General features: G+C 36.9%; 1 protein-coding gene across 9 annotated transcripts in view; it reads left to right on the forward strand.

The window, feature by feature from the left end:
* Positions 1–24175, forward strand: part of WWOX (WW domain containing oxidoreductase) — a 537552-nt gene that overhangs the window by 28956 nt on the left and 484421 nt on the right. For all 9 annotated transcript variants that reach the window (XM_064459620.1, XM_064459621.1, XM_064459623.1 and 6 more), the window contains exon 5: positions 2876–2982. In XM_064459620.1, coding sequence (XP_064315690.1) covers positions 2876–2982 — 107 coding nt within the window. The remainder of the gene's footprint in view (positions 1–2875; positions 2983–24175) is intronic.

Raw genomic sequence — 24175 nt, forward strand, 5'->3', positions numbered from 1 at the left:
GTTTGAAAAGATGCCTAATGAATTATGCTCCACGCGAAGCGATAGACCAAGTAGTGAGAGTTATATACAATCCCTACCCTATAGCCAGTAATTCAGTAGTTGAATTGAAACCTTTATTGGGTTTGTGGTACCTGGATTTGTCTTCTTCCTTTTGTATAAATTTAGCTGTCCTAAACACAGTGCAAGGGTGTTCGTGAATGAGTTAGTAGCTTAAAATATGTCCGATGGGGAGATACATCAGCCCTTGACCTGTGGCAGTATTTTGAATAGAAGGATAAACTTTCATGGGAAGACTCAGAACATGTCTGCCTAAGGGTGGAGAGTCATCCTCTGGTAGCCCAGAAGAGAACAAGTATGTCCTAAAGAGGAGTGTTTAACACTCATCTCCAATTTTGCAGGGGCAAAATCAAGGTGGTATTAAAATTACCTGAATTTGCAGCATGTAACTTACTTGGTTAAATTTTAATCTTTCTCAGGTTAGTTTATAGTGAGAATCAAGGTAATAACTGTAACGAAGAATGGCATGGAATTTATTATTTTGCACAGCGTGATATGGCTTAGAGTTAGCAAAACATCATCACGCTTAGCTAATTAAACTGGCTGTCAGCTCTATATCTGTGTAGCAGTAGGAAAAACTGTATTCCCAGGCATTCTAACTAGTTTTTAGTATTACAGTAAGCTGGTCAAAATAAGTGTACTTTTTGTGCAAAACAAGAAGCATACAGCTAGTTAATAGTGCTCCGGTACAAGATGTCTTACATTACTTACATGAAAAATTCTAGTTAAATACGCTTAAAGTGGAATTAGGAACAGGGGAAATCTTTGCATATGTTGTAGCTGAATTCCTGTGCATGCAATGAATTAACCAGGTAATTAAAGTTGCTTGGTACAATGAATGGCTCTAAAAGAGATACAAGAAAATTGCTTGGACTTAAATACCGTAAGTATGTAATTGCAGAAAATGGTATAAATTCGTCTTGGAGCCTGTTGTTTCTATAATGTAAGCTATGTCTTGTGCTGTAACTGAATTTTGTTGCTCCGGGGTGTTTTGGAAGTGAGGCAGCCCATCTTAATAGGTTTTCTGGTAAACAATTTTTAAAAGGAAAACATGAACATGCTTTAAATGTCAAAAAGCTAAAACAAATACCTCTTCTCTTTGACTTATTCACATACTCAAATTGCTGGGCATTTCAGTTTGAGTCTTCATTTTCTAGTTTAAGCTTGTCTAATTGGAACTCATTAAGCTACATTATGCCTCTTTCAGCTAGTTGGACATTTCTGTCATCGTTACAGTTCCCCATGGTGACGGGCACCCAGTGATACTATTGCACACATCACAAATACATAGTAGCTCACCCCTGATAGAAACCCCGTTTCTGGCTCAGTTCTCTGCACTTCATGGGCACTTGCACTCCCGAGAACTCATCGTCTCCTGGTGTAAAATTGTCACTGATTTTTTCCAATTAAATGAAGTTTACCTTGGATGAACTTCTAGGCAGCTTTTCATTAATGGATTGAACAGTGAAACAGAGTACGCCTACAAAGCTTGCAGATGATGCCAAAGTGGAAAGAGTTGTGGCCCTTGGTGGACAGTTTCATAATTTGAACTGATCTCACTAAATGGCAGTACAGTCCCAAATTAACAAACTGAAATTAATCTGAAGTTTGAAGTCTCCTTTTAGAAAGGGGAAATGAAATGCCCAAATTCAGAATGGGGAAGGAATGATTAACAGTATTGCAAAAAAAAAAAAATGTTGTGTATGGTCATTTAGAAATTCACTGTGAAACTTCATTCTATGGATGAAAGCAAAAAAACCCTGGGGATATAGATTCCTGTTGCACTTTAATTGCAGCAAACTGTGAATTGTCCGTCCACTTGATTCAGATTTAGAAAGAATGTGCTTGCAGATTAAGTCATGTCAGTGAGTTAGGCAAAAGAGGGAATTTTTCATTGATTGTTTTTTCCTCTGTATCATCTGGTACATCCAGTGACCTGTGTAGCCCCTTGATACTATAACCAATATATTGAAGCTGCATCATATTTCATCTGATTATTCATAATGAAAACAATTGTGAAAAATTGTCCTCTGTATGTCAGTTGATGATGGGACAAAAACGAGTTGATTTTACGCAGAGAATTCAAAAGGTTTTGAACTGCATGGATAATAAAACATACATGTAGATTACAGATTTCCTTTTTCCTTAGGTAGAGACTTGTTTTCTAAGAGTAAGCTTGACAACCCTCTCCTAGGAATGGTTTAACACTTGGATAGTTCTCTGGTCCCTGTTTTTGTGCAGCAGTGTGCTACAGATGGGGTGATGTTCGTATCAGGAAAGGGAGCGGTTATCTCCACATGATTTTTGATTCTTATTCCCTGACGTATCCTATTGGATGATCCCCCGTCACAGGTGGTCCTCAGATTGATGAATCAAAGACTAACTGTGCATCTAAATAGCCCAGAGCTCAGTTTTAGAATACTCTATCACTTTCAGTGTGATGTTGCCAGGCATAATAGTTTTGCAGTCTTGCCTTACGGCTTGTTCTTCACAGTCAAACAAGGAAGGAGTGGAAGTATAATCCTGCTCTTAACAGCTGAAGACACCACAGCAGAGAAATTGATTCTGCTTTTTGAAGATCCCAAGCCTATTTTGCACGAAATATATACCATTATTGTCCTAAAGACCTGCTCAAATTGAGGTGTCTGCCTTTTTTTCATATGTGCTCTTATAAGCTGGGTCCAGATGACTACTAAACAGGTACTCAGGCTGCAGGTAGCGTTAGCATACTTAAATGTGTGGCTCACCTTTTCAGGTAATTTTATAGCTCTGTTTTGTTACGAGATCTGTTTCTGACTAGGAAAATGTTTTCTCATAGGTTTTGAAACTGCAAAGTCTCTTGCACTGCACGGGGCATACGTTATCCTGGCCTGCAGAAATATGTCAAGAGGCAATGATGCTGTACAACGCATTCTTGTGGAATGGGTAAGTGGATGTATATAGTGCCCAACACTAAGCTATGTTTTTCAAGGCGTGAAGTCTTTTGTGCAGTACAAGCAGTTAAATGGATATTACATTGCCATGCAAGAATCTAAGGAAGAAGGCATTTGTCTTATTTTGTAATATCTTGTTCAGTCACTGGTACATTAGTGGTAGAGATTTTTCATTTCAGATGACTGTATTGGACTGCAAGGCCTGAGGTGCTGTTATCCATGTTATGTACAGATGCTGTGTAAGGGCAAAACTGAGGCATGTTTCATAGTTCATAGCAGAGGACATTTCCAAGGCCAGGATTTCGCACCTGGGGCACGACAACCCTGGATGTACAGACAGCCTGGTGAACAAGAGGCTGGAGAGCAGCCCTGCAGAGAGGGACCTCGGGCTTCTGGCTGACGGCAAGTTGAACATGAGCCAACAGCGTGTCCTGGCAGCCAAGAGGGCCAACCATGCCCTGGGGTGCATCAAGCCCTGCATCGCAGCCGGGCGAGGGAGGGGATTGTCCTGCTCTGCTCTGTGCTGGGGCGGCCTCACCTCGAGTGCTGTGGGCAGTGTTGGGCACCACAGGACACTGAGGATATAAAGCTACTAGACAGTGTCCAGAGGAGGGCCACGGAGGTGGGGAAGGGTTTAGAGGAGACACCGTATGAAGAGTGGCTGAAGTCACTTAGTTTGTTCAGCCTGGAGAAGAGGAGGCTGAGGGCAGCCCTCATCACAGCCTGCAGCTTCCTCACTAGGTGGGGAGGAGGAGGGGCAGGTGCTCACCTCTTCTCTCTGGTGACCAACAACAGGACCCAAGGGAATGGCAGGAAGATGTGCCAGGGGAGGGTTAGGTTGGGTACTAGAAAAAGATTCTCCACCCAGAGGGTGGTGGAGCCCTGGAACAGGCTCTCCAGGGAGGCATCACGGCACCAAGGCTGGCGATATTCAAGAGCACTTGGACAGTGCCCTCAGAGACCTGGTGTGAATTTGGGCTTGTCCTGTGCAGGGACAGGAGTTGGACTCGATGATCCTTGTAAGTCCCTTCCAGGTTAGGACTTTCTATTATTCTAACCAAAATGTATAATTAAGTGAAGGAGAATTTACACACAGATATTAGAGACAGCCACTATTTTGCCCATAGTTTTTGTACTATGAGAGATTGTGGTGGATCATTCTCACACTTTTCAAAGCCAAGAATGTTTCCCTCGTTTTCTTTCCTAGTCCATCAGGCCTAACAGCATTGCTGCCAGGCAGTCTGTCTCAACATATTTTTTCCTTCCCATTTCTTCCCTCTTTTTCATTTTGCTTCCATTTTGTCATGCAAATATAAGCTCTTCAGTACTCTATTCCCTTGTTTCTCTTTGATTCCTAACTTCTCCCTTCTCCCTTTCTTTTTTTTTTATTTTTTTGGATCTTCTCAGGCCCTTATTAAAGTTTATTCAATGATCTTAATTTATTCCTCCCACAATCAATTACTTGCTAGTAAGGATTGCAGGCTACTTTTGTCTGAGCTTGCCATGACTGCTGACTTCCAGGAGATAATCTGTTGACACAGTCCTATACACTTAACTTGAATAATAAACTGTAGAATGAGATTCTCGGAATTTTATTTCTTTCCTGCTAAAATTAGTGGTGGGTGTTTAAGCTTTATTTCCCAACTCTGAAAATATTTCAGCTGCTCCCACATGATACGGAAGAGCGCTCACTAGTACTAATATTTACACGTAAGTAGTCTACAGATAATTCTAATATTTATTAGTGCAAAACAAACAGTGCTTATTTACAAGTAAATATTTCCAAGTAAGCGATGCTTGTAGTATTGCTAATTTTTGTGACCACAAGTTTCTTCAAGAAATCTCTGGATTTAGGCCTCTTTCTCTTGCCAAGATGATATTAATGATTTACAGTAAAGGATTGTGAGGGGAAAAAATCATCCCTTCCCCTTCAATACTTCACATTAAAACTCTGTTTTTTATTTCAATAGCATGGAAACCCATGAGAATTCCAATAGGGGCAAGTGTAGTGTCTGTTGCTTAAAGTTCATCTGTCCATTCTCTTTCAAAAGAACTGGATTTGGTGATATTCTGTCCTTTGAATTTAGTAGTCCCAGGCCAGCTAAATACGGCTATGTATATGTTTTTTTTTATGTAACTAAAATCAGACAGTACTGAGTACATTTCATTTTAAAAATATCCCCTTACCTCCTTAAATCTAAGCATATCTCTGAGCACTTTGAAGGCAATGGGAGTTCAGGAGTACTTGTCTTAATACCTGTATTATCTCACCAAAATTTAATGAATTGTTAATTGAATGAAGACCATCGAAGGTCAAATTCCTCCAGAAACACTACATTTATTTACTAACAGTTTTCAAATTCTAATTGTTCAGAAAAGAATCTCATCTGTAAACTGGGTAGCTGGAAAACCTTCAATGCATCTTTGTAATGGCTTTGTTGTTGTTTATTGAGAGGGACTAATTAACTTTGATTATTGCACTAATATTATGGCACTTTGACAGTCCCTCAGATTTATGACTCTGGGAAAATAAACAAATGAAATGCAGGTGCTGGAGCAGAAAGAATAAGTTATTAGTGAACTTTAATTACTTGGAGTGTGTAACCAGGAGAGAATTAGTTGATGAATTACAAGATGCTTAAAATTTACATCAAATTGTAAGCAATCTTGAGGAAAACAAACACAAAAACCTGCCCCAAAGTCAGTTACTAAAAACAGAGACAAAGATTAATTTGATTGATTGGTTCTAATATTAAAATATTGATGTAAAATATTAATTTTTAGCTTATAGGTGTAACTAAGGAGCAGGAAGTTGTTAACTGAAAATTCTTTCCTAAAATGAAAGAGTTTAAGAAAAATGTCAACAACATCTGCATATGGTTCAGATGAATTCTCAATATGTAGCTGCAACTGTCCTGCTATGAAGACCTGAAAAGAATCCACAGTATTTTGCCTCCCTTGTTCTAGGGAAAGCAAAATTATTGAAAGGAAATAGGTTTGCTTTTCAATTTAGAATCAGGTTTTTTTTTTTTAATGCAGCTGTTTAGGGTGCAGCCTTGCAAAGCCTGATGTTTGTGTTACTCAGGTAGTATTTTTAGCAACAACAGTGCCTCCTACTTGTTTTATGTTTTCTTGTAAATTTTTGAGATTAAGTCTCTGAGCTGCACTGCAAATCCTGTCTTCCTCCAACATTTGGAGCAGTGGAAATTTGGTAAAGATATTCTTGTTCTTCAACTGAATGTCCAAATGCTATTTGCATCTGATTTGCATGAACTGTACTTCTATAACTAAAAAAACCTTTGACATTTTCAATTATAGTGTGCTTACATGTCATAAGTGTACCATGTTGGTCATAAAATAGGTACTTCTGTAATTACATGTATAATACCAAAATTAATGTGTATCCTACGCTGGCTTTTCTGTGGCACAGTATGCTTTAGTACTCAAGGTTTAAATGTTGGGCACAGAATATTTCCTTTTTCATTCTTTTTGCTGACTTATGCAAAAGAGGGTTCTGCTTATTTTGCAAGAAGACAAAGTAATTAAAAATCTATAAAGAAACAACTGTTATTATTTCAAGTTTTGATACAATTATCTAATTGATGGTCTGTATTAACTAAAACCTGAAATATATATGGGAAAAAATGTAATTCTTAAAACCCAACCCCAACCACCACCGCCAAACCACAACAGAACAAAAAAACCCAAACCCTAATCAAACCTACTATAACGCAGCATTTAAAAATAAAGCACAGCGTATGTAACAGTACTTGAGAAAACCACCCAGCTCGTTCCCTTAGTGAGCTTATTTGCGACATCCTTGTCTGGAATGCCATAAACTGAGTATCTGCAGAAAGACAGCTCTTCTTTGGGCCTGTTGTATTTTTAAATAAGTTGTTAGTCAAAACCCCCAGTTTCAATCTGCATTTAGTGAAAGCTGAAAATCAGGTTTATAAAGAGAAAATGGGACAGCTAAATGGCTTGAAAAAATCCAATTGTTAAGATTTAGAGAAAACAGTAGAATAATGGGAGAAAATAAGTCTTGTTCAGATTAGCTGCCATTATGTTTAAAAAACACATTCAAACTGATCTTAATTGGCTGTTGGAGGCAAATCTAGAAAACTTTGTTTTTAACAATTTATGTCTAAAGAGCTGTTTTATAGAGTTTGAGCCGTTTGAGCAGGGACTACCCATACATAAACTTGCTAATTACTTTAGATAACTGACATTTGCTTGCAACCTGCAGTATTCCAGTTGTTTGCTACAGCAGAGTTTTGCTGATATTGCAAATAGAGGGCAATTGCCTTATGTTAAGCGTTGTGGCAAGTTTTAACGTGACTGGTCTAGCTAGTCTGTTAAATATAATTTTTAGAGAGGTATAGTGGATTATATTGGTACAATTTAATGTTTTACATACGTACATACATGTGTATAGAGAGAAAGAAAGGAAGAGAAAGTATGTAGAAGCAGCAGATAAAAAGATCAGTACAGCTTTACATTTGATATCTTGAAAATGAATGTTGTTCACGCACGATGACATTCAATATCAGTTTAAAACTGTTTGATAATTTCTTGCTCAGAGAAGAGGAAATTAGAATTCTAGAGTTATGATTCATTTTAATCAGAAAGAAATTGTCAAACATAAATCTCTCCTTGAGTAGTGAAAAGGCCTGAAAGCAGCCAAGAAAAAATATCAATACTTTGCAAAGGAGGAATGATTGTTCCAATTCGTAGCTTAATTGACTTTAAGGCTTAATGAAAAACACTACAGTGCTGTTTGTACACATAGTTGCTCTGACGAACATTGAAATCTATGCTCCAGGAAGAGAAGCTAGGTAATTTATTTTACATTATTATTGATATAATTTTCTAATTGAGTATGAGCAGAATGTTTGGATAAGACTGCGTAGCTCCAGATGTTAGTGGTATTCTCAAGAAAATACTTACGAATATGAATGAATAAAATATTTCATAAATCACAGCTTTTCTTGCCAAGAAGCTCTCATTTATTTATTCCTGTCAAATAGTCTTTGAAGTAGATATTAAAAGATAAATTGTAAGTTTAATATTTCATAAAAAGTATGATGTTTCTTTTGTAATTATTCCTCAGTGTTAAGCCTACAGCTACATCAAATATTAGATTAAACTGTAAAAAGAAAATTTGAGTTTCCTTTATGTGTAGAAAGTTATAAGGTAGAGATGTGACGAGAAGAGCGAATGGCTATGAAGAAAACCAACAAAATAAACATGACTCCTTGCTGTATTCCTTTCCCCCAAAGTATTCTCCACCTAAGGAGTAATTTATATTCTTGCTGATCAAGTAACTGAATGAAATTAAAACCTGATAAGTGAGTCTTTGTACTCCAGTTGTAATCTAGCAAAGCACAGAGAAGACGAGAAGCAAACTGGGCACATTTTCACAGAACACAGGCAAGAGTTTTCGTGTGTCAGCTATGGGTGTTTCCTCCCCAAGGAAGAGGGACTGGTTTCCTATGTTGTGTTTTGTCTCCACCGTGTCCTTGGTTTATGAGTTTTTGTGTACGTGTGTGGGATACAGAATAGCTCTGTAAATATTCTTAGTTTCTTGATACTAATGGATGCTAATCTTCATAGAGAAGATAAAAATTCCTTTTCTATCTATTGGATGTTAATTTTGTAAGCTTTTTCTATAAATCAGACAGGCTATTAATACAGGATTTCCATACCAGGACTATGTAAGACTACATTAGAACCAACACAATAAATTGTTCTTGGAATTAACTTACGTGAATGATTCAGGGAGGACATCTCATCATGATTAGTGGCAGATTTTCATTTATGGAAAAAACCTGAAGAATGCGTAAAAGATAGCTTTGGAGATGTAGTAAATACTGAACAAAGCCACAGTCTGTTAATGTGGAAGTAAAGAGTTTCAAAGTGGTACTAAATAAAAGCTCTTAAAAAGTAATCTCTTCAAAATAGGAAATATTTCAGAATATGATACTGGTCGAGCACATGTATTTCTGTGAAAATATTAGTTCCAATAATACGTTTTGTAATAAAGAATTGTATTGTTTCAAAGCATGATATTCTAAAACTATGTATTATTGGCTCACATACCATCACTGAGTAATATACAGTCATAAAAGCCTGCAATGTATAGACATATTTCATCTTCCAGTGCTCTGAATGGTGACCGTGCTGAAGAATCAAGATAAAAGTAGTTATCCAAACCTTGCTACGGGGAAAAGGCCTTGCAGGAAGACGCAGTATCTTTTATTAAGCTAACTGGTAATGCTATAAAAAAAAATCATGTGTCAACTTGTCTCACTTGCAGCCGCAGACCTCAAACTAAAGCATTATTGCCACTGCTGAGTAGAAGGCTTTTTTTTCTTTTTAAGGGTGCGATTCAGATCTTTCTGAGATGAAGGAATCTTTTAATCAACTGTAACTGCAATGGAATTGGACCTTGTGTTACTAGGGGAGAACTGATAGTATAAGCCTTAACCAGTACTGGTGCTAGAAGCAGCTGACTGAGAACAGCATGAAAGGATGAGCAGACTTTGGCGATAATGTTCAAGAATTCAGTAGGTTCCTCTGTGTAGCCTGCTCAGCCGGGACACCTTAATAGGGTGGTGTGTGCTATAAAGTTATTTTCCAAATACAGGTGGACAGTGGATTGTTAAATAATGGTAGATACCATTTTTAAGCAGCAGTAGCATGGATACACAGCACTAAGGAAAACTAAATGTAATGCAGTCTGCTCACATGCTCTGTTAATATAAGAAGCGGGAAAGCAGTTGCTTTTGTATTTTGAAGGTTTCTGACACGTTCCGAGGTGGCAGTTTCTTCCAGTTTGCAGGCTTGTAGACTGGGACATAACCATCCACGTGGACACGGCTCAACCTGTCAGAGCTATTGATCTTGTTATCAGTGAGAAATCTGTGGTCTTCAGGTTCTTCAGCCAGATTCATCTCTAAAACCAGCTGGGAATCAGTGACTGTAGACACTGACAAGAGCAAGAGACTTTTTAATGAACTGCGAGGAAATTTGTGCTTTAAACCTCCCCCCCCCCCCAAGGTTAAAAATATTGAACAGTTTAACCAACATTTACATGGATGAATTGTTGAGATCTATTTTTTGTACACTATAAACATATGGCATGAATTTGCTCTCATTACAGATGCTGAGAAAAGGGAAAGGCAAATATTTATATTACATTCATGTTTTACAGTAAAAACACTGTTCAGTTTGTTTATACAGTTCCACTGTTACAGTTTTTATGGTTAGTAATGAAACCACTGTAAAACAGAGTCTGAATTATATAGCAGATGTGTTAAGCCCCTAACCTTCAGGGTTGGGCATCCTTCTGAATACTGATACCGCTTAGTTAGAGAGTTGATATACTGGCTACAGCTGAACTGTTTCATACCTACGTCTTCGTCTGTAGTTAGCTCTGCACTGTTACTGTACTAAAGCTAGAGTTTTATTATCAAGATAAATACATTGATATTTTAAAGTAATTACATTTATGAAATATAAAGCCAGTCAGTTTGAGTGAGTGCAGGAGGCTTTAATGGATTTAGTGGGCATTTTCCAAGCATTTAGGTCCTTGCATGGCTTATATTTCCAGTAAACAGGGAGAAATTCAAATGTTCAATTAATCTGATGTATGTTTTATTTCTCAATATGATCCTCTCAAAAATATTTTTACTTTGGTTCAATTGATGGCTGGGATTCAAACTAAAGTGAAAACTAAATGTGAAAGTGGATAAAAAGCAAAATACTTCTTAATGTGGCTATATTTTAGCTTTTATCTACTTGAAAAGGACTTATAAATACAGTAAGTCAGTTTTTGATCTTTGCTGTACAGTACTCAGTGAAATACAGAATTTTAGTTACATAAAGCAAAGATCATTAATATTAATTCCTTTTAAGTATGTGATAATTTACAGGAGGAATGCATGGTAAAAATAGCTGGTGTCCCTGCCCAAAGCATTTCAGTTCTGGACTCTGCAGAGATTTACTTTTCATGTGACGATGCAGGGTAACCAGCAGAAAGTATCATCGCCTGCCGTGGCAGTGCAGCGAGCAAAGAATTTAACGCTAAGTGTTCTGGGAACTCAGTTCTTAATAAATGAGGATTAAGGAAATAGACATAAACATTTTGTAGTGCTGGTTTTTTATTTTGTTGTTAAGCTTCTGGTTTATGTTGTTGGCACATCTTTAAGTAGAGAATACTTTTTAATGATGATAATATAAGTAATAAATGCAGGAGAGAGTTTAGTGATGTCCAGCAAGGTGGGAGGGAATTTGAAGCACTGTGGAATTTTCACACATGTAGGAAATAACATTTTTAAAAAGTCTAGTGGTAGGAATGAAGGAACTACTCTGTAAAAGGCAGAAGTATTTGTTTTCCTTCATCATCTTCTCAGATATGAGGAAAACAAACCCGTATAATGAGGCATGTTGAAATAAATTGGGACTTCTTTACAAACAGAGATAAGGCAAGCAGAAAGATTTCTACTAATAATGAAACACTGGATGCTGGTGAAGGGGAAGAATAGTTCAACAGCTTAGCTTTATAGCTAGGAGGGATGATGGTACTTCAGAAGAATAGAAAAGTGAAGATTTTTTTCCTGTCAGTACTAGGAAAAAGGCTGTGATATCCTTCGAGTGCGGTGTGCGTGGCTGTATGTAAGCCATTCTGATCTTGCAGTTCGCTGTAGCCTCATCAAATCTTGGAAGAGCTGCTGTGGTTGTCACTGCCTGTTTCATCCATCCCTAGGGCAAGCCAAGATGCCAGAGAAAGAAAGGGTTTCTTTACTGCAAGAAGCACATGATGACTATTTAGGAAAAGAAAAAAAAAGGGGGGGGGGGGGGGGGGGCAGGGGGAAAGGGGCAGGGGGAAATCCCGCAGGGGCACAAACTTTCAGAGATTTGAATTCTGCAAGACCCTGCTGTAACTTGCCTGTTACAGACTTTTTGTCATGATGGTGACTATTATTTAGTCTGCAGATGTTCTTTCCTTCAGAATGGCCAGAGTATGAACTATGGAGGAATAGAACCAGAGTATTTTTCATTTTTGAGGGGGGAATCAATTAAAGAAGAATTCTTTTTGCAATGGTCTAGTCACTTTATCTTCTTTTGGTTTTGTGCCTTATACAAGAGATTCGTTATTCCTGAAAATATGCTTGAATAAGGTGGTGAATAAATGGTCTGGAACGTACGGTTTACCCTACGTTCTGTCTTTAATTTTGTATTTCTAGCCTGGATTGGAATTTTGTGCTAACGTATGAATTCATAATGCTGTAGACAGCTGATAGAAACCAACAGAGCACTCTCGTAGCTGTGAGATTGCAAGGTTTTTAACATAGTTAGTGAATTTGCATGATTTCCTCCAGTAAAGACGAAGTTGTCTTTTGAGTTGACTAAATTACTTCTGCTCTCATAATTCTGTTCACCTTCCCACATCTGCTACACATATTAAAGAAAAAAGTCTAAAATGTAATTTTGAAAGAAGTCACAGTATCTTACCATTCCTTAATTTTTTCCTCCAGTCAGCAGAATTTTATACATAGAAATGTTGAGGTGATCTTTTTGGTGATTTGTTTCTTTAGCACAGCCCTGCTGTTCTTAATCTGGAAATGTGAGTCACAAAACCCCTACCATGTGTAAAGCTTTGTAATACTACTACTTCAATATTGTATGAGCTTTTTAACAGAAAATTTTAAGACGCGCCCCCCAAACAGAAACAAAACCCAGAATAGCCCCTTTTAAACTGCACTTCGTGCTCAGTCTTCAACTGAATGGCACTAGGAAATACTGTTTGCTCAACAATATTAAAAACCCGTCTGTAGATGTCTATCTTTAAAAGAAGTAATAGCCTTTGTATGTTGACTTGAGTTTAGTTTATAGGGTGCAGAGAAATTTGCGTTTCGCTGGTACTTGACATATAATAGTGTAACTTGGCTTTGATCTTCTTCCGAACCTGCTCGCTCAGAATCTACCTTCTAAAACTAGTGTTGTCGATATTGAAAACTTACCTACTATAGTCCAGGTAGATGTGTCCTTACATAAACTGAGTTCTCCTATTGCTGGATTTCTGGTTGTCAGTTCTAGGAGAGGAGAGGGGGAATTAGAGTGGCTGGTTATAATTTTTTTTTTTTTTAAACCATCTTCACAATTAATCTGATTGTAACGTAAGCTTGTAATATATTCCTTTAATGAAGAAGACAAGCTTAGCTTAGGGTAAATACAGTACTAAGTGTTTATAGTGCATTTCATATTTTACATGATTCCCTTTATAATTCTGCTTATCTTTTCATTCTAATTCCCTAAAGGATGTATAAAAGAACCCCTAAAGAGAGTAATTACTGCTCTATTCCTTAACCAAGGCTCCTTTTGCAAAAAGAAATCTGAGCTGCTTTTTAAAGAAGGCAGTTTTAAATAAAAATGCAAATAAGCTGCTTTGTAACCACATTAATTACCCACCTAGCCTCTTATTACCGTGTTTGTATTGTTTGCAAACACTATTTACAGTCATGTGGAAATTACCATTCCTGGGCCGGAGGAAGGCTGCTGTTGGTAGGTTGTGCTTTGGAACCAATTAGAGTGAACCTTGTCTCCAGTGGGGCTCATGGGAGAAGGCATAGCCTTGCAATGTCAAATAACGGCATTAACTCAGACTGCACAGGCACCGTGTTGTAATTATATTATTGGCCCTCTTTTGCTTCTGCAATGAGTTTCATTCTCTGCATTTTAAAACTAACAGGCAGCACTGTGTCTCGCTAATGATTTAATATGTACTGTGATGATTTTTTATGAAAGTCGTGGTGAAATCCGGTGGGTCATTTTTGTCCCCAAATTGCTTCTTAGCTTTAATTTTATAAAAAGTAAACAAAACCCCTAATGCCTGTGTTCAAGATCTCATAGATTACCATGTAATTGATTTTTCACAGTAAAAAACCAACTTTATTAGCTTACTTCATTATCAGAAGTGAACAGGATGGAGTATCTGTTAGTATTATTTATAAACAGTATGTTAGCTGACAATAACTCAACGGCCGTAGGTCTTTCAACACTTTGAAGAGACTGAATGCTTCACAGTAAAATGTAGTCTTATTTGTTAAGTGAAATGCACACCTGTTGCGAACCTAGCGTGTGTTGTGCTCTTTTCTTGGTTTTCTTTGTTACTTACGATTGTGAAATGGACCTTGACTCTAAAAATTGCTCAGAAATTAAAACCAAACCAGGGATGTCTCAGCATTCATGCTTTTGGAGTTACAAATGTTTTCAGATCCCAAAGAGTCTAGTTTGATGGGTCACACAGTCTGCAATGCGAAAAATTGGTTCTTTAAGATTTATTTGGTTTTTAGGCTTGTAACCAGTCTGTCAATATGTTAAATGAGTCTTTTGAAGTGGGGGAACTTTTCTTGGTTGAGCTTAATATAGGGAAGAAAATGTACAGAGATTTTCTTCCTGCTTCTGAAACTGTACCGCATGTATCTGCAGTGCTGTGACAGTGTGATAATGTTTAAAGAATACTTGCTGATGAAGACAAAAATGTTAAGGTCTGTATCAGTTCTACTGTAACAGTGAATATAGTAAAGTAGGAAAATAGCAACTCCAGCACGGTGTAGTACAACTCTGCATAATTGTTATATGTTGAAAAAAAAAAAAAAAGAAAAAAAAGAAGAAAGGTGTTCATTGCTGGATTGCTAATAGTTTTGTACAGTGGCAAGGGACTAATGTTGATGGTATCAAAAGAAGCACTGCCTTGGTTCATGATCCACAATAGCTTATAAAACTGAAGATAATTATCTGGCTTATATGACTACAGAGCTGTGTAAATGACATAAAACAACCATAGAGGTGGAGTTCAACAGGAATACAGAAGACGTATAGAAAGTAGACTTGTGAAGTAGAGTGCTCAAAATGCTCTATTAATTTATTTGCTTGTCAATGATATTTCTAAATCTTTTATTCCTATACAGCCAAAGCATCTTATTTTTTGCTTATTTTACGGTCCTTTCTAATTCCTCATCCTTTGGTTCCCTTTCATCCTGATAATTTTCTTTGGCGGGGGTGAGTTGGGGACCGAAGAGTACTAGACTCTGCTTAATCCCCTGGACTTTTCTTTAATAGCCTGCTACTTTATCTTTTATCTCAGTTTGTGATATTCAGTGCCAGCTGCAAGAAATTACAATGCTTTTTAAAAAAAATCTCTATTTTAGCAGTGCGTGATAAGAACTATTATCATGTGTCCAAGGAGAAAGTGGTCCAAGTGGGGTGCAAAATGGTCATGGTTCTTTAGGTGATTTCACAAACTAATAATAGAAACCTTTCATCTGTCCCAGCCATGCTTATTTTTGTATGAATAAGATGATTTGAAATCTGCTTATTTAACTTAGTTGGTTAAGGCATTAGGGTAAATAGACATGATACTATTGTGCTGATAATATGTATGATGCTTAATTTAATAAGAGTCTGTAAAGGTATATCTACGTGCTGCTATTCAAAAGAATGTATATTTGTCTTACTTATTAAAAGGTCTTTTTCCAAAGGCCACTGAAAATACTAATTCTTCTGTGCCTTGAAGAGTTTTGGATCAGGCCCTAAATATCCATATGCACGAAGATTGTTTTTAAGGGGCAGAACTTTAGCTATGTGTCTGCAGCCATTTGTCCACACTTAATTTGCAAGCGCTGAGATATCTGCCAATATCTGCCATAATTTGTGTTATTTAATGTCAAACATGGAAAGGTGATTGTACTCTCCTGTGCTTGTGTCTTTCTTTTTTTTTTTTTTTTTTTTAAAATGTGGAACTGTGTTACTGAGATTTATTAGAGCTGTGTTGAGGGAGTACACAGAAGATATAGCTACCCTTTCATTATGAAGCGAGGTAATTTAAAAATCTTTATTTTGTTCCTTTCTGTTTTATGTCTTGGAAGGAAGCACTTCATGTATGTGCTTTCCCAATTGTGCTAGAGGGGAAAGCGTGCATTACTTCTGAATGCAATTTGTCCTGTTAAAAATTCATTTTGATTTTTACTTGTGACTTGCCATGTGAGAACTTGGAACCAGAGTTAATTGGATATAATGCTACCCCTGCAGTGAGCAGCTAAACGCTTTCTTTGTGTTTTCTAAGCAGTGACTCTTGTTCCTTTAATAGTAGGACTCTGTTGATGAGAGGATGAGAAATGACATTGAAAACACAACCTAAATGTTCTGATTTTTTCGCACTAAACTGCTATTAATTTGGTCCCAATAAAGATACTCAGTGTATCGTTTTGCAGAAGCAGCTTTATTGCTTAGTATATAAAAATAAGCAACAGTGTGCTGAACTTGTTCTTTCCTGTATTTCACTTGAGGTAACTGAGATATACAGCATTAACTTCAACAATAAACTTTGCTTATCAAATAGAAGTATGGAATTAATGTAATGAATGTTTGGGGTAGTTTTTGTTAGTTTGTTTTTGGTGGAGACATACAAAACAAGCCTTCAACCACCTAAATGAATCTTGAATAGCTGATCCTAGCCTATAAAGAATAAAGGGAAAATTAGCATAAAATATGTAACTAAATACTTTGTATTTTCATAAGTGTGTTTATCAAAACTGTTGCTGTTTTAATTTTGAGTAGGAAAAGAAACCAGGATGTCTTTACCTTAGACTTGTAGTTGCAGATGCCTCTTTCAGGTCCTCTAAATCCTTACCAAGATACAGATGCCAGCTATGTAATTTCTAGGGTTGTTCTGGTCTTTTGGTATTCCCTAATTCTTGTAAGGGACACTTTGTGACCTGTAGATGGGTTTTAACTGAAGCGTCTTTAGTTCTCTTAGGCCTTGAATAGTTGTTGGTTGTGATGACAAAGAGCTGTTTGTACTTAAATGTCCTAAACACACCAGGGTAGGCACCTTCAAAGGAGATCTTAGAGGAGTTTTACACTACAGATTTTTGATAGCGTGGTAGACTGGTGAGGTGTACGTGATCCAGCTTAGTTGTACTGATAGACACTCGTTATGAAGATGCATTTAAATTGCTAAAAAAAGCTTATGGCTAATATCCCTGTTTTTTTGCCAAAGTGGAACTGAAGTAAATGCATCTTGCTGATGCAAGCTTTGTGCATACTTGAAATGCTATAGCAGTGTAGTTGTAACTACAGACACTGCTAGGGAAGCGCAGCAGCTACAGATCTGGTCTCAGCAAATAAATAAACACTCTTTTTGTTTGGTTTTAAAAGAAAACATACAAATGACTTTGTTTCCTTGCTTTCTGGAGAGTCATCTCTAGTCTGATTTCCTAGGGAACCAAGGCGTGCTCAGTCACTGTATCTGACCTTCCTTGTCCAGTGACTTCTGGTCCCATAGAGAGTTTAGAAACAAATTTTAAGGAAGGATAAAGATCCTTAGGATAATTAGATTCCTCTAAGCATTGAGCTTTATGAAAGCGTAAGTGTGCAATCAGTGGGCAGAACTGAAGGAACGTCAAGGCCTTAGACATCAGAGAACCCTTGAGAATAGGTAGGAAAGAGCGCAGGACCCAGTTAGGAGAATTTTGGTCTCGACTTGTATTCTGCCGTGGTACGTTGGGTGTTTGAGAGTTCTCACAACTGCTGATCTGCTGTGTAGAGGAATGACGTGCATACTACCTGCAACCTCAAAATAGGACATCAGGAGGATTTAAGTGGTGGTGACCCTCTCTGTGCTAGGGTGATGTTTATACCTTGTGTGGTCAGGGAGCTTTAAAATTTTACTTGGTTATACTATCTTGTAATTTTTAGGACCTGTTCATTAATGTAGTCGTGTTTAACATGTTATGGTTACAAACAAAGACATGAATGTATGTACTCATTTCTAATTAATTTGTGTAATTATGTTTTATAATCTGGGTGTTTGCAAAGCAGAACGTGGTACACCCCATTTACTGTCTGCTGTAGCTAATAAAAAATAATAGAATGAAATAAATCTTGAAACTAACTTTAATTGTAAGTATGGATTAGTTGTAAATTATATCTTTGTTATGTTTATTTTTAATTCTGCAGTGTTGCAGGTTTGTAGAGCATACCAATTAGTGTAGTTATTCGAAGTAATGATGAGTTAATTACTGTAAATGCTGAATGTTATTTCTGTGACAATTTAAAATACAGTACAGAGATACTTTTTTAATTTTAATTTAGGACTAGAAATAAAGAAAAAGGAAATGGTGACAATAATGAGACTGGTTAATGTTATAAAGATTTTTTTGCAGCATTCAAAGTGATTATGTAGATAAGAAGATTAAAAATCCATGAAGAAGAAAAAGGTATAACAATTAAGAATAAAACCTCAGCATCTGAACTAATACCATTATAAACGTGGACACAAGCGAGGTAAACCTATATATTTCACTATGCATTGATGTATAAATTGAGAAAAGGCAGTTTGAACGAATTAATCTGAAACGGATTACTGTTCTTCTAACGCTCCTTATGTTCACTTGGTGAAGCCGCTCTTGCTTTGTAACTCATCTCACGCTGATCGGTAGCCTTCCATGTCAGTAGTGCTTCTCTCCTACCTAAGGCAGTAAGTGTTGTCAAGTTTGTTTTTGTGAATATGTTTAAAGAGTAGAAAATGCCTCCAGCTTAGAGGAGAGTGTTTTCCTTTCTGATGAACAGTAGTAAATCCTACCATTTTGAAGGCTGTGTAGCATACCTATGAGAAATGAGCTGATTCAATGTGTTTCCTTGAGCATGCACACTGTAAGAGATATTAATAGCTTCCTTCAGCAGTGTCCCACTTAGAGTAACTTTGAAATGCAATATTTCATTCTGTCCTGGTTAAATTAACCTTACATTTTCCTGTGAAATGTCATGACTACCTAGAGAAGATTTGAAGGTACTATGTATGTTCACATTGCCGTGGAAAAAAAAAAAAGGTATCCAGGGTAGTATTTATGCATTAAATATTTACTGTTTCAACCCAGAATTGGTTGCCTCCCAGTTGAGTGCAGATTTGGTGATGGAAACTGGTGCCATGCACTTCTCTATTTGGTTGCCTTTTTAAATAATGAGAGAAATATTAAAAATTGAAAACGTTCTGTTGACATTAGTGAGAAGTTGGATTTTTACATGCGAAGGCTTTACTTTATAAAGCAGCAGCAGAAAATTGTTCCTTTGCTCCCTAAGAATGGTGCAGTAAGGGAAAAGCTCTATCACAACTTGGGGGAGTTTTTAGAGTCATGTTGTGTCCGTCCCATTCCGCCCCCAGCCCCAGCAATTCACAGCCCTGTAAGGCTGAGAAAAACAATGCACAAACCTGAAAGTCCCAGTCATTCAGGTTCATCTGTTTGGTCCTGTTATGACAGAAATCATTACAAGTTTGATAGATTTATTTATAAAGACTTGCTTCAATATTTAAAGTACATCTATTCCAGCATTCCTCATTTCAAGCTCGGCTGTGGATCAAGATGAAAGAAAAATTAAATTGTATATTGAAGAGCTGTTAATTGAACTGCACTGCATTTAACAAGGGAGCATCAGCTTCAGGCAGTCAATACTACAGAGAATTTTTAATGTACTGTATCACTAGATTGTCAGTTTGTATTGGAGAATGCAAACAGACTGCTTCGACTGGCGATAAAGCCCTAGAAACTTTTAAGTTGTTGAGGAGAGAAAATGTTATTTTGCTTTGATATGTTGTGACAAAGCTGTTGATAGAACCAGGAGCAACATTTTTAGATGACTATTATTTTAATATCTTCTTACTGATAAATTCTTTTTGCTAGGTATGTATTCTTTAAAAGCGTAAAGACTGCATACTGATTTTTTTTTACGGGAGCAAAACAAGTTCCACAGAATTCTTGAACTTGCATAAATGTTACTTTGCAATTTGAGCAGCTCTGAAAGTCTCATTTAAAAATATTAGTTCTCTCCAGATATAATTCTAAAAAATAGCATATCAAAAAGCTTTAGAAATGCTTTAGAAAAATGTTATCTCTCTTTCCTAAGGCAGTGTTAATTTCTTTTGTACTTAATCTTTTGTGCTGGAATTTAGTACATTTATAGTTAAAGATTCTTTTAACAGCTAAATTATTTAAGCACGTCTTCTGGGATAACATGGTCTGTTTGGTGTTAAGTATAAAATACTTTTTATTTCATTTTCTTCACTGATAAAAATGAAATAACTAGAGGCATTTGTAGAACCAGAACAGATTTAGGGCTATAGTGTTAGATTAAAGATGTACTGTTCTAAGACATAGCTTGTTACAGCTGTCAAGCTTTGGGATAAGATTCTTCTTACTTTTGGTGGTCCTTACAAGGCTTAAAGTCCACCTTCAGAAAAACCACAGTGAGCCTGGAACTTGTTAACTCTTCTTAGATGTCGGTCTCTGGGACATCTGAACTTCTTTTCCGTAAGTGTGGTAGGTCTCAAGTAGACGGTAAACTTAAAATGCCATATGTTACTGGTGCATTGTCTTCTCTTGGAGCAGAAAGGTCTTTCTTAGAGGTTGGGTGTAGTCTGGCCCGTCTTGGTACCTCTGTGGCATCCGAGAAGACTGGGAGTGGCTTTTTTTGCCAACACCCAAAAAGTGCATAGTAGAAGAGAGCTTCGTTCCAGTTGTATGCAGGAAGGCAGTTTTCACTAGTGTGAAAACATGGATGGCTTCAAATGACTTAATTTCTCCATGATACCCAAGTCTTACCAAAACGGTAAAAGTCGTCTGATTCCAAAAACAAAATAGAAGAGCAAAATCTGCTATGTGGAAGTACCTGATTTGCTTCGTTAATCTGGGGTTCTACGGCCAAACTTTCTACAGACGTGACAGCTGTCTAGGAAGGTGAAAGGTATTTAAACGGATTTCATCCTGTGGCTGCTGACCCTGGTAGGCTGATGTTGCTGAAGTCAGTGTGGATGTTGCTTATTTAGTTTTTTTTATTTGTGTCCTCTTAGTAAAGTCTTTGAGTGTTTCTTACCGTGTGGAAAATTGCAAGAAGGGAGATGCTGCATATTATGAACACTCTGGTATTTTGTCTTCCCAATTTCAAAAGGTTAAGGTCTAGCTCAAAGGTGTGTATTTGATTTAAAGAGGATCCTGTAAATATTTGAACTTAGACTTGTGTGCTACTAACTTAATTTTTCAGAAGGATTATGATTAATGATTACTGAAATATGCTTAAAAGATGTATAAGAAAAAGCCTACTTCATATTAGAAGCTATAATTTTAATATCTAAAATGTTTTCATGCAATTCAAGTCAAAATGATTATGCTGTATGAATATTATTTTGAATATTTGCTTGAAACAGTAACATCTAGCAAGATATTGAGTAATGTTGCTACACTTGTCTGAGACAGTATTTGACAGTGTGAATACACGCAGTAATGTTTAAGAATCCTTTACATGACAGCTTGACAATCAGAGTAATAAAGATAATTGTCTGAAGCTCTGGTAAATGCAATAAATCAGAGGTCAGCCTGAAATCATGCAGAAATGAACTAAAATTCTTCAGTTTTATTTTTATGTAGGAAAATCTTTTATCTCCTGCATAGCGTGCAGTTGTCTGGTGTGAGGGCCTAATTCCCAGAATGATTGCAACAGAAATAGCATAGGCTGCACGAGTAAGTCCATTAACGTAGTTGAAAATTTACTTAGGCAAAAAAAAATGCAATTGAGATGACCAGCGACATCAGGTCTCTGTAAGGTGTGCCGTTTTATTGTTAGAAGAACTGAAGACTTCTGTTGACCTTTCTCTGAAGAATAGTTAGGTTGGGTGGCTTCCCTGTGACTCTAAGGTACTTACGCTTTAAAGTTTGAATCTTAACAGGCTTCAAGACGATGTGCGTGCATTTTTCTAGACTACCAGTTAATTTGTGCAAACTCCCAATCTCTAGGTAATCTGATTAAAGAATTGTATGTTACATGTTTCTTTATGCACTGTGTAGCTGCGTGAGGCAATATCTTTAAAATGTAAAAAAGCCTACAAAATGCACAGTCTGATAACAACAACAAATCTAATCTAAAGTGACAACTGGGAGACTTTCCCAGACGTTTTTCTCTTTAATGTAACATGACTTTAAATTGATGCAGCCCCACAGTGATTGAAAAACTCTCAGAGCTTGTCTCCCGTGATTACATTTCTGATCTGTACAACTTAATTTTTTAAGTCGGTGAATCTCACTTTGCGAATGAGCAGTTTGTTTATGTTTTAAGAGGGTGAGTTTCATTGATGCAAAAGCAATGGAACTCTAATACTGCAAAAAATAATATTCCTGATAGTGATCCCGGTCAGCAACACGGACCTGTTTTTTATCTGAATGATACCGAAGTAATCTGGTGGATAAGGCACTGTATTCAGTGCTGGTTTATACTTATCTAGTGAATTTAGTGGTAAATTAACACAGAATTAAGAGCAGAAAAACCTTAGGTAACCTTCCCCCCTCTCAAAATACCTTTGTTAAAGCGTTTTAAATCTGCTTAAGGTTCTTTGTGTCTTGAAAATCGGTTCAGTGTGTGTGGGGGTTTTATTGAAGTAGGGTATCTGTTATGCACTACCTTAAGCAAACAAACAAAAATCCTCTATTAGGGTTCCTGAGAAAGTTTAATGCGAAACAAGTCACTTCAAGTATAATAATGAACTGAAACAATGTGTGTTCCCGATTGATATAATATTTTGCAGAGAGAACATATGAAGGATAAAATTACAGCATTTTTTATTGTTATTCCATGGTTGTATCTGAAGCTGTGGCTGTAGATTGACATTTGGGTTTCCGGTTATAATTTAGGTAACTGATAGTAAATTGTAAGTTAACAGACCCACTTACCAAGTGGGAAAGGAGCACAGCTCCTTTACTCGAGGATACTTTCTTTTATCCTCCTCCTCCAAGTTACTCCAGCTCTCAAGCTCTGGGCTACTGGAACAGTACAGTGCCAGGTAAATACAGGGGCTGTATCGCCCCAAATGGCGGGGAATGAGGCGTTCGCAGTCAGGAGTGCGGGCAAGTAATAGTGTCTGGAGCTGAAAGAAGTGGAGGAAGATGGACGAGGTGGCAGATGTCCTGAGTAATGTGGAAAGGACAGATAAGAAGGTCAAAACACTTCATTGGATACTGGCCACAGTTTTTGTTTAGAATAGAGTCAGAAAACCAAGAACTGGTTTGTAACTTTCAAAATCAAGTAAGTTTTTAAAAATTATATTTTTTTGATAAGCCTTATTTTTGTCTAGCTTTCTCTTGGTATTTTTCTAGTACACAAGTATATAAATTTTCATTTACCTTTTAAAATGTATGCAGTCTGAAGAATGATATATTTAAAGCAATACTTTATAATACATATAACTGCTTCTGGGGTTGTCTTCTAGATCTATGTGCAGAAAAAATGGTCATGTATAAGACGAAATGTCCTGTGGTCAGTTTTGTAATACAAATTCTAGAAATCTGTTATTTATTTCTGTATTGCTACTCCGAAAAGCAGAAAATTATACCCATGGGAAGGCGCAGTGATTGGTTGATATCAGCTGGAAATAAAAAGAAATAAAAGCCTTTGAAATGTAGTAGCTGCGTTTTATATCAGTGATGCATCATAGTGTGTTGTACTTATGAGATTGTGCCTGACTTATGCCAGGGTTGAACAATCAGGGTTTCAGAAGGCTGTGGATTTAATCCATAAAATGATGGACAATATGCAGGACAGGTAATAGGCACAATAGATAATCTTTCTTGAAGGAGAAAGCAGTGAGGTGAATATTGTAGTCCTTAGGAACATTTCAGCTGCCTTGATTAAACATAATAAAGCTCTGGGAGTGCTGGAGGAAAAAAGTGGAATGACAATTGTATTAACATGTCAAATTTTTTTGAACAGTACAATAGAACATAAACCAGATGAAAACAGATTAGCAATTTAAGATATCTAATATTATCCTTTCCGTAAGGTGTAGTAACCAAGCATTTTATTTGATGCTTTCATTGCTTGAACACAAAACTTATTATTTTGTGATCTACATCTTGGAGTATACCTGATGGTGGTGGTGATGATTTCAATCCTGCTTTCCAATCCTTCCTCTAGTTTAGTTTGCACAACCTACTCATAAAGGTATTATTTCACAGTACATCTAAACTTAATTAACAGCTCAGAGCCACCAGGAAGGTGGTTGTCTTGTCAATATGGTCAAGTCATTAGCAAAAACTTTGCCATCTGGAGAATGATTTTTCAGGATCACTAATTTTTTA

Source organism: Phalacrocorax carbo, chromosome 8, assembly GCF_963921805.1.
Source record: "Phalacrocorax carbo chromosome 8, bPhaCar2.1, whole genome shotgun sequence".
In the NCBI taxonomy this organism is placed as follows: Eukaryota; Metazoa; Chordata; class Aves; order Suliformes; family Phalacrocoracidae; genus Phalacrocorax; species Phalacrocorax carbo.